The sequence below is a fragment of the Pleurodeles waltl genome, chromosome 6, assembly GCF_031143425.1.
Source record: "Pleurodeles waltl isolate 20211129_DDA chromosome 6, aPleWal1.hap1.20221129, whole genome shotgun sequence".
Taxonomy (NCBI): Eukaryota; Metazoa; Chordata; class Amphibia; order Caudata; family Salamandridae; genus Pleurodeles; species Pleurodeles waltl.
The window spans coordinates 31,932,419-31,944,538 of record NC_090445.1 but is presented as its reverse complement, the minus strand read 5'-3'; the positions used below and the strand labels follow the sequence as shown (position 1 = coordinate 31,944,538).

The window sequence follows — 12,120 nt, the reverse complement described above, 5'->3', positions numbered from 1 at the left end:
CCATGAACGCCATCATGCAGTAGTATAAAGTTATTCAAATTCATGTAAATAAGCTTTTTCAAAAGAAGATTGTTTAAGTCCAGTTTAAATGGCTACCTGGGAACACTGCACATGTGAAGATTTGCTAATTTTCTGCTGATCTAATATCACGTCAACAAGGTTTGCTCATAGATATAAACGTCCAATCTACCAGGACTGATCAGTCCCTGTCCCTGACCTTGAAGGGGTTTCCAAACCTCAGCAGGATATGAGATGAATGGAGTATTAATTAAAAGTACTGTGAGATCAGGACACCGGCTGGTGACACACACAGCAATGCACCGGGGTATTAATGGCAGGTACTAGGGGGGTCAGGCAAACCGCTGGTGACACATTCAGGAGGATCCGTGATGCACTGGGGTATTAATGGCAATTACTGGGGGCCAGGCAATCTACTGGTGACACATTCAGGTGGATCTGCGATACACTGGGGTATTAATGGCAAGAACTAGGCGTCAGGTAATCTGCTGGTGACATATTCAGGTAGATCCGTGATGCACTGGTGCATTAATGGCAAGTACTGGGGATCAGGTAATACACTGGTGACACATTCAGGTGGATCCAAGATGCACTGGGGAATTAATGGCAAGTACTGGGGGATCAGGTAATACGCTGGTGACACACAGGCGGATTAAAGATGCACTGGGGTATTAATGGCAAGTACTGGGGGGTCAGGCAATCCGCTGGTGACACATTCAGGCAGACCCACAATGCTCTGGGATATTAATGGCAAGTACCAGGGGGTTAGGCAATCCGCTGGTGACACATTCAGGCGGACCCACAATGCACTGGGGTATTAATGGCAAGTACTGGGGGGTCAGGCAATCCGCTGGTGACACATTCAGGCAGATCTGCGATGAACTGGGGTATTAATGGCAAGTATTGGGGGGGTCAGACTAACCGCTGGTGACACATTCAGGCGGATTTGAGATGCACAGGGGTATTAATGGCAATTACTGGGGGTGTCAGGCAAACCGCTGGTGACACATTCAGGAGGATCCGTGATGCACTGGGTTATTAATGGCAAGTACTGGGGGGTCAGGCAATCCACTGGTGACACATTCAGGCAGATCCGCGATGCACTGGGTTATTATTAATGGCAAGAACTAGGCGTCAGGTAATCTGCTGGTGACATATTCAGGTAGATCCGCGATGCACTGGTGCCTTAATGGCAAGTACTGGGGATAAGGTAATACGCTGGTGACACACAGGATGATTAACGATGCACTGGGGTATTAATGGCAAGTACTGGGGGATCAGGTAATACGCTGGTGACACACAGGCGGGTTAACAATGCACTGGGGTATTAATAGCAAGTACTGGGGGGTCAGGCAATCTGCTGGTGACACATTCAGGCGGACCCACAATGCACTGGGATATTAATGGCAAGTACCAGGGGGTCAGGCAATCCACTTGTAACACATTCAGGCGGATCTGCGATGAACTGGGGTATTAATGGCAAGTACTGGGGGGGGTCAGACTAACCGCTGGTGACACATTCAGGTAGATTTGAGATGCACCGGGGTATTAATGGCAATTACTGGGGGGTCAGGCAATCTTCTGGTGACACATTCAGGCGGGTCTGCAATACACTGGGGTATTAAGGGCAAGTACTGGGGGTTCGGCAATCTTCTGGTGACATATTCAGGCGGCTCCGTGATGCACTGGGGTATTAATGGCAAGTACTGGGGGTCAGGCAATTGCTGGTGACACATTCAGGCGGATCAGAGATGCACCGGGGTATTAATGGCAAGTACTGGGGTCAGGCAATCTGCTGGTGACATATTCAGGCAGATCCGAGATGCACTGGGGTATTAATGGCAAGTACTGGGGGTCAGGCAATTGTTGGTGACACATTCAGGCGGATCTGAGATGCACTGAGGTATTAACGGCAAGTATTGGGAGTCAGATAATCCACTGGTGACACATTCAGGCGGATCTGCGATGCACAAGGGTATTAATGGCAAGTGCTGAGGGTCACGCAATCCACTGGTGACACATTCAGGCAGATCTGTGATGCACTGGGGTATTAATGGCAAGTACTGGGGGTCAGGCACTCCGCAGGTGACACATTCAGGCGGATCCCCGATGCACTGGGGTATTAATGGCAAGCCTGGAGGGGGTGGGGGGTCAGGCAATCCGCTGGTCACACATTCAGGCAGATACAAGATGCACTGGGGTATTAGTAGCAAGTTCTGAACATTGTGGCTACAGGACTCATCTCGCGGAGTTCACTCACTCAAGCGACGTGGTGATTAGTTTCTTTTAAAGACCACAAACAAGTTGAAAGCCACATGGACTCTGGCCAATGCTTGTTTTCTAAGCTGCCAGATGCTCTCCTTAGTGGCCAATATATCTTCTTCTTCTTTCTCACCTTTTATGTGGAGCCTGTCTCCTCCTCATCTGTCTATGCGGTTCTCTTCCTCTGGGTGAGTCGCGTGGTATGAATTGTATGTACACTTCTGCTAAGAACCTCTACCCACAAATAGAAAAAGGATTCGATCCACAAAGAGGAAAAAAAAAATCTACAAAACTTAAGAAATATCTCTATTTCAGGGAGAATAACATCTGATCACAAGTGTGAAAGAGACCAGGTGCACTCAAGGTTGTTCACTTATCAACTGGGCAACTGGAATTATGTGGCAGGGGAGGGACAAATTATGTGACAGGATTGACTAAATTATGCAGCAAGAAAAGGCAAATTATGCGGCGTAATGCAGCACATTTCGTGACAGCATTACATAATTATTTTGTCATTTGAACACTTGTTAACACTGTCTGGGCATAGGCTGCATCTCATTAGTACCAGTTTACAACCCAAAAACAGCAATCCGCAACAGAAAGATGACCAGTCAACCTTTGTAAAGGGCCTTCCACTGCGCAGCAACACATGTGGCTGCATTTTTAGTAACATTTTAACTGTTTGAGCTGGAAACGATTTTTTGGTTAAAATATGCAGATTATGCAGGAGATGATGGATTATGTGTCAAATGCAGAAAAGATATAATTATGCATAAAACACTGCGGCTGCACAATCACATAACTCCAGTAGCCCTGCTTGTCAAGCAGAGTAAGAGTGCGTAACTTTGTAAGCATGCTGCATGAAACTAAGGCTATTAATCGAACACGAATAAGTGAGTGAATGCAGTTTAACGTGGACAGAGAAAAGGAAAGAAATGTAATATGTTCTGGATGCATGCTGCAAAACCACCTATACATTTAAGTGAAGTTTGCTAAAATAATGTAAAGGGCCACGGTCCTGAGAGCACGCAATGTCACCAAAGGGAATAGTAAATGCAGTCTTTAGAAAGATAGGTGTTCCTTCGAGAGAGGCTTGTGGCTTCTTCAGAAACTTCTACCACCCTTTTGAAATAATATAGGGGTGGAGCTTGCTGGAAGTGGTGGACTGCATGAGAAACACAACCACCGCCTGCTTGTCTTGGTGACTGTGGTGGAGCAGATTTTCATAAACATCGTATAAGGTGGTTTGAGGCAGGATGTGTCTTTAGGTGGTTTGAGGCAGGATGTGTCTTTTTTTTTTTTTTTTTTAACACAGCCTTGGAAGCGATGGCACTGTTCTCAATATGAGATGTCTGTGATGGGACACCAGGGTGAGCAGCTGCTGATATCAAGAGAGGGTCCTCACTGTTTCACAGAGGAGGGCCACCACCACCTTTTCAGGTTGTTCATTTCATCATCAACGAGGCTCCGATTGGTGACAAGAGCCATCCGTCAGTATGTGAGATGACCACTGGCTTCCTGGTTGGTCAGTCCACTCATGTTGGTGAAGAGTCGCAAAAACCTCTTCCTTTGTCTCCAAAGCTCTTCTGCACTTTTTTGTGGCTTGCTTTTGGTGTCTTAGATCTCCCAAAAGGACGGGTTAACGCCCACAATGCAGACAAACTGCCCTAGGACCCTTGAGCAGACGGCGCGGAATGTGAGCAACTAATCCTGATGGACTCACTCTTACAGCAATTTACAGTCTGTACATTCACTTTTGAATGCAAAAAGTACTTGACAGGCTTGAAAAACATATATAGAGCGAGTTGTATAAGGGCATTTATTTTTAATTAATAGGTCAAAATGAACCCAAAGAGGATCGGTAACTCAGTGGTAGAGCTAACAGGGGGAAAGGTAAGGGGGGAGGAGGGGCGTGACCCCACTCGTGCTTTCCTGTTCCAAGGCGCCCCTTGCCTGGTACCCGGAAACATCAGGATAAAAAATGATCTGCAGTTTCCATTTGAAATGCAAGCATTTTATTTGCTAAAGCAGCAACACATGTTCAGAAACTGGGGCATCGAGTGACTAATTTTGCAAAATAATTGTTTGCATTTCCAAAGTAACATACATCACCATTGATTCTGCCAGACGTATTTGAAGAGGTCCTGTTCGGAGGTAATATCTGGAGCCAACCCCTGTATGTGCCACGCTGGACTGGGCCTCTTGCTGAATTCCCTCCCAGCAGAAAGGACGCTTTGAGTGCAGTCCTTGAGCTCTGTAATGGGGACAGAAGTAAAGGGAGCCTCTCCTGGGACACAGTGAAGCAGGTGCAATGGCACCAGGGCTAGGGGTGCTTGACGGGGCCACTGCTCCCAAACTCTGGCTGTATTTTACTATTCAACTAGTGGATGGAGGTCACATTTCCATACTGGTACGCGATACCCACGACACCCTTGCTGCACCACCTCGCCTCTTCAGGGAGCGATGCAAGCGGGACATGCCCTGGTAGGCACAGGCAGGGTAGAATCACAGTAAGATATCACTTGAACACAGCACAAGTTTCACGTAAAGTTGCAGTCTCTGTATATTTTTATTTATTTAATGCATTTGGCTTAAAATTTATGTATTCTAGTCTGAGGATTTTGTTCTTGGTTTCTCAATTTCATTAGAAACAAAATATTAGTTAACTCCAAAAATGCATTATCTTCAATGTACACGCAAATACACTAGTACCCTGTACTGTATAAGGGATGAAGGCAACCAAGAGTCGGTGTTTGATGACCTCATTGGAAGTTCATGATGTTGAACTAATTTGTACCAGGGTAGACAGATAGGTAGATATACATACATATATACCACTGGCAGTTGCCAGTAGGTAGTTATAGTTAGGACCTAGTTTAAATAGGAAAATCGTTTTTTAGTTTTTGAGCTTTTTGACGAATCTTCACAATTTTTTCAAAACTAGCGCGCAACTCACTTCAGCTGCTGTCTGGAAAGTTTCAGTGTGATTTGTCAAAAGGAGGCTGAGAAAAGTGGGCGGGGGGTCCCAAAACACGTTTTCCTCATGCAATTTCCCATAGGGATTTTAGACACTGTTACAGCCCGAACTGCTGGATGGAGTTACTGCAAATTTGGCAGAAAGCTAGATCTTGGTTCCGAAAAACTCTTTTGGTATCATGGTGTGTATCTGTTTAGTAGTTTTAGAGTGATTAAAGAAAAAAGGTTTATGCGAAGCTAGAGTCACCACACGCCAACTGCAATGCTGTGAATGGCTAGCCGCAATCTGAAAAAAAAGTTGCAGCCTCCATTTTGTGAATCAGGACACGGTTCCCGGGGGAAAGGGAGGAAATAAAGATTAAATAGGATATAAGGGGTTGGGATACACATATCCTGACCCCATGGGACTGATGGAGTGGTCTGTGAGGGACGCCTCATGGGAAAGAAATTGCTGAAAACTTTTTATTACATAAACAAGGATCCGTGGATCCACTGTAGTGCTCAGCCACCCCCTCCCCCACCTTCCCCCCATGAATATGTGGTGGATTTGCGGGTCCTGAGTCACAATTTAAAAAAAAACAAAGACACCCACTGACAGACCCACTCACACACCTGCTCACACATCCATACAGCCACTCACACAACCACTCAGAGATCCAGAACACCACTCACACACCCATACAGCCACTCACAGACCTACTCAAAGACCCAGAAACCACTCACACATCCACTAACAGGCCCACAGAGGCACTCACACACCTATACAGCCACTCACAGGCCCACACATGCACTCAAACACTCACCACATACGCAGACTGACTCCCACGTTCAGTGCCATACAGCCACTCACAGACCCACATAGCCAAATACACACAGAAAGACCCTCTTACACACCCACTCACAGACCCAGTCATTGACACATCACTGAGAGACCCACACAGCCACTTACATATCCACTTATACACACACCCACCACACACTCACACGTCCACTTACATACCCACACAACCACTCACACACCCACTCAGAGGCCCAGAAAACCGTGGGGTTGGCAGCTTGCGGGGTGTTGGCTGCAAATCAGTCATGACGACATCTATGACATCATTGATAATATCGCTGCAACATTTGCTGTAAAACTATTGATGAGAAAACTTTGTATGGTAGGGTCAAGAGTTATAGTTACCTTGGCAAATAGGATGTATTGGAGAGATTACTGCTCCTACATGCAGCAGGTCAACATGTTTCAGCCCTTTGTATGACCCCCTCAGATAATCCTGGGCTTTCTTCAGGACCGCAATCCCTAAGTTGACTACATACGTCACCAGCACACATGCATTCAGTACCAGTATTATTTAAGTGCTGCAGCAGGAAGATTTGCTGTTTATGCAAGCTTTATGAAGTCATGTGACATACAAACGCAGAAAATTAATGAAACAAACAAAACAACACCGACATATTGGACATGCATACAAGAAAGGGAGCAGAAGTCTCCTCTTTGAGACATGCTGTATCAGCTGTGTGTCACTGCAAACATAACACCGTGGGTAATCACTGCAAACTGGTGGGCACACATACTGTATTTTAAAACCATACCAGTACACACATTCACTCTCCTACCCTTGCCATAGGTCAAGAGGGCTACATGGAGGAGTTAACGAGGAGAGCCTTGTAGTCACACACTAATAAGAAAACGTAATTCCCATTAATGTCATCAAAACAGTTTGAGGAGGTGGGAGATCTCCTTAGAATCACTGTCAAAGATCTCTCCCTGCCATCAAATCTACTTAGGCATTTCACTTCTCCCAATGACAAGTGCTACTTATCTGATGGGACTCTGAAAAACTGGAGAGAGCATTTAAATGAAGCCCTCCAGAGTCTGAATAACTGACCATTAACAAATGCTGAAACACACCTGATACAAATGCTAACCCCAGCTTTGCAGATACAACCACATGTGGCCACCAACACCATTGTGTACTGGTAAATAAAACCTGGAGCTTTAGCTCCTTACAGAGCCACACCAGAATCTGCAGGTCTTGACCTACATGCTTACAGAATTGCCCACCTTGTCATAATTCCAGTGTATGGAGGATTGGTGAAGAAGGGGGTTGCACCAGCCCTTCTGACAGTATGCAAGGAGGGAGGTTTTGGTTCAACTGACAAAAAGCCTGGTGCTAAGGTGTGGGCGGAATCCCCAAACGGCCCTTCAGAACCTGCAGAAATTATAGCCAAGGGCCCCAATAATGTCCTGCTGATCATGAAACCAGGAAAGGAAAAATGGGAGCACGTCCCAGCTGACAAATGTTATTTGCAAGAATGACCATACTTGTTTTTTTTACAGATCATACTACAGCTTGTCTCTGCCGTGGGTGTGCTGTGTGGTCTCCTTTCGGGCGTGTGGGGTCAGGAGGGACCCACCACCCCCAACTTCAACCTGATCGATTAGACAGATAAGGATGTATTAGAATAATGTTAATGGTACAGCAGGGAACAGTTTGGTTTTGAGAGAGCACCTTGGGATCCTGGCCAGTTCCAACGTGTTGCTTTCAAAACTGACCTGAAGTAGCCAGTATTTTTTAACAACAACTTGCAGAGCGGGAGGGGTTTTCTAGAAAAGTCCTTTCTGGCCTGTTTAGGGTATATAAGAGACCGAAAACCGGATGGAAGTGAAGTGATTCAGATCTCTGGTAGGGTTGGGACGCTGATGCCTGTCATCCTTTCTGTGAGGGTAGATCTCTTTCTCTTCACAGTCGATCTGGGGTCTACGACTGTTTACTGAAGGGAGAAAGATGAAGCAACTGTGCCCCATGGTGATGCATTTTTAATTCCTATTATCTGCTTTGCATTGTGTATGTATATATATACATATATGTGTGTGTCTTTGCATATATATTTGCTCTTTATAGATTGAAGGTTCCGTGTACACGTTTTCATTTCATTATTGCACACAGTTTAAACGTGCACTTTCAATTGTACTGACCTTTCTTTACAAGCCTCGCAGAGTGATTTAATAAATGTATTTCCTAGACTAAGAGTTGCATACCAAAGATTATTTTCAGTGTGTGTGTATTTCAGCTCGGTCAGCAGTGAAGCAAAACATATCTGCAGTTATGAATTTCAGTGTGTCTCTGTGTCTCTGCCCGTGCACAGCAAGTGTTGTCTGCAGGGAATGACCTCCAGCCAACCCCCACCCGTTGCTCAACCTTCGGCCTGGCCATTCGCCCATCTTGCCAGGCTTCCAATCCCCCTCTGCGCATAGCCTTTGCCCACGCACAGCAGAGGTTTGGGGGCAGAATCTGGCCTCTGGCTATGACCTATGTCTATTCCCCCATGAGCACCTAAAAGCCTCCGCCCCACCCTAGGCACCGCATCCACTGCGAGTGACCAACTGCCCAACGAGCACAGTCAAAGGCCATGCGCAGCACAAGGTGACGCGCATGGCCTGGTAACTGGCCTAGTCTCCTTCCTGTCATGGGTGCCCAACGCCTCACAGGCATCCAAGATAGGCACTGCACCAAAACCCCATCGATACCCATCTCTGCTCCCAAGCCCTGGTCAGTGGTGACCCAACTGCTGTGTACAGCCTTTGGCAGTGTGCTGCGTGGTTTGGCTGCAGGGTGAGACCTTCAGCCAGGGCATGTATCCAACCTTCTATTTGCGCCCCATCCTCCATCTTTGTGCCCAGCCTTCAGCTGTGTGGAGCGGTGGGTAGGCCTTGCACCCAATCCCACTCCAAGAGGCTAATGGTGTTTGACTGAAGTGTCCGTTCATAACAATATTATTATTTTTTTATTATGGTTTTAGTGGTTCCACAGCAGTACAATACCACAGAGCAATACCACAGGGCAAGCTGGTAATGTGGGACCTATGACTTTTTTTTTTTTCATTATAACTTAAGGAGGTTTCCTTCTGATACCCTCCACCGCACATGGCTTTTGGGGTCAAGATGTGCCGCCACTTGGCCCCTTATGTGAGTTTTCATTTTTTTCAGGATTTAGGACAAAGTCCCAGAGTCCTGTAATAACTGCCACAACATATTGTGGCCAGTCAATGAGTGTCCATCCATCCACTACGAATAGGTCCAGGTAGTTCCAGCTAACCAATGGTTTAGATTGTTCTAAATTGTTACCGCCAAATTCACTGTGATTTGATCAAGCCATTTTTTTTTTTTATGTATCGTAGAGCAAAGCTTCCTAAGGGAAATAACATGGGAAATCATTCTTTTGTGCCCCTCCTTGATGGATTGGCGCAAACCTTTCCATGAAGAAGCTGGAGTGGATTAACAACTTTTTTTGGAAAGTTTAGGCAAATTCATCAAACAGTGCCAAAGTTATTAAAGAAACAAAAAAAGTATTTCCTATGTAAACTGATCTAATCAGAACTATACAGAGGCGAATCTCTTCTTTAAAGGAATTTCAAACTGTTCTGTTCAATTATTTCCATTGTTTTACAAATCCTAACCAGACACATATCAACTAAGCTAATTCTGTGAAAAACGGGGCAACACGGAATGGAATAAACATACTGTCATTGTACAACACCCCAACATATTGCCACAAAATCCTTCCCAGACCATTACATGTTGACCATTTTATAACTATATGTTTCAATCAAGTGTGTGTGTGTGTGGGTGTATTCACCATTGAGGTCAGACAACGTGAACCCTGATGACTTAGGTCTGCTTTCATAATACACCCCAAAATTAATAGTGAAGCACAAACCCTGCTTTACTGTCTCTTCACTACTTCCAGAACACTATCTGATCTCCATACTACATATACCAAGTTTATGAATAAGAGATCCATACCAACATCCAATGTTGCCCGTGCAGTCCCAGAATTAATTCCCAAAACTGTTGGCATAAGATCTAATAAAGTACCATTATACTGAGGGTGATCCAGAACAGGTATACTGGGTTGAAATTCAGTCAACATCACTGAGAGCCAGCAGAATGTTTGTCTAAATTAGGGAAGCTGAATGTATGTATGTGTGTGTGTATATATATATATATATATATATATATATATACACACACATATATTTTTTTTTCATCAAAGGTTGTTCTTTTGCCATATCTGCGTGCAGAGCACCAAACACCATCCTTGCACATAAAAGGCTGAACTAAAAATGTGGATGGGCAAGTATTTTATTTTACGGAGGTGAAGCAGGTCTGCAAAAAGCGGTGGACCCGCAGAAGTGTACAGAAGCGCTCTATTTCTTTAGGGCAGGGGCCTTCAAACTGGGGGGGTCTAAAAGTGATCCCAGGGGGAGGAGGCGCCAGGTTCTGGCTAAAAGAAACATTATGCTGCTAACAGGGCTTTGGTTTAAGCTGAAAAAAAGCAAGCAGCAGTAAAATGCTCAGTAATGGGCCATCACTGCCGTGTTTGTCATTCATATCCAAGTTGGGAGTGTGTGTCAAAAGAGAGGGAACTCTAAATACTCCTCAAAACCCCAACCCCACCCCCAGTAATCACACAGTGGATACTTTTACAAGTTAGTAAAGCCTGCCTGACCACAACAGGACGTTTGAGATTATTATTATATATATGCATATGATTGCATTTTTAAAACCATATGAAAAACTTAAATGCAATGTTTAAATACCTCTATATTTAAACAGTGCAGAATAATTATGAAAATTTTGAAGGGGGCCCCAATGCTATTTATTTTCCCTTGGTGCGGGGCGCAACATTAAAGGTTTGGGGGCCTCTGCTTAGGGGTGAGCCGGCGGCTCACCGGTTGACAGGTGCGCTTACCCGGCTGACCCCTTCCGCGCCCCCCAGGGTCGCCAGCATGCCCGCCACGCTGCGCAGCACTCCCGGGTACTCCACGCAGACCATGGGCCGCTGCCGGTTCAGGGACAGCACTGCCGAGCCGGGCTCTGGGGGCCCCGCCGGCGAGGGTACCCCCGTCTCCCCAGCCTCCTCCATCACCGTGGGCTGCCTGACTGCCTGGCGCCGGCATGGACGCTGCGGCGGATTAGAGGGGGCGGAGCCGCGGCGCCCGCTTCCTGTCACTAGGTCGCCATCTTAGAAAGTGGCAGGACCAGCGCGGTCAAAATAATAAGCATTTATCTGTATTGTGCGATGAGGAAATGTAATCATTGTGGTAGCAATATAATTTTATTAAAATAGCGAAATGTTTTTTACATAATCAGAAGATAATTTATTTGTTGAGTAGAATTCGATTTTTGAAATTAGTTTAAAGTATTTACTTGAATAAATTAAATATTATAATAAAAATATCTATTTTTTATAGGAAACTACGAGGCGTCTTAAGCTACTTGGGTTTCTTGGCTCAGTTCAATGAGGAATACAATGTACAATATGGCCGCCAGATTTGGGAGCTGCTGCCAATCGCTGTAAACACCAACGCTTCATAGGGTGTTCGTTTTCTAACTCGATGACGCTTGCCTTCCCAGCGCTTTACTTGGTCATACTAGAACTGTATTTGTTTTTTGGCATTCATTGAAACCGACGACGGACTCGGTCCGGTAGCGATGGGCTTCCGCCTGCAACAAGACCATGGATGGAAGGTTCCTGGGCACCACCGTTCCTACCACCTTGATATGTTCTCTCAGTAATGAGGACGCCGAGGGGTTTAATTTTAGGATGCTTATTTTGACACTTTATAATGTAGATGTGTTATATTTTGTAGTTATTAGCAGTTTTTTTCTAAAATACTTTTTTTTATTTTTTGTAACTTTCTTTTCATGAGTTGTGCAGAACTTCATGTGCTTTCCAAGGAATTTCGCGTTTCAAGGATGTGCCAGCCTGTTGCTGTCTCTCAAAAGAGAGTTTAGGCAGCTGCCACCAGTCTCTCCTTGCAGCTGCCTCAGTTCATATCCAGTGCCATGTAGTGCTG

General features: G+C 45.4%; 1 protein-coding gene across 1 annotated transcript in view; it reads right to left on the bottom strand.

The window, feature by feature from the left end:
* GTF3C5 (general transcription factor IIIC subunit 5) overlaps positions 1-11,206 on the bottom strand; it is a 62,918-nt gene extending 51,712 nt beyond the window's left edge. Inside the window, exon 1 of the mRNA XM_069237132.1 lies at positions 11,013-11,206. Coding sequence (XP_069093233.1) covers positions 11,013-11,186 — 174 coding nt within the window. The 5' untranslated portion in view covers positions 11,187-11,206. The remainder of the gene's footprint in view (positions 1-11,012) is intronic.
* Positions 11,207-12,120: the final 914 nt, after the last annotated feature.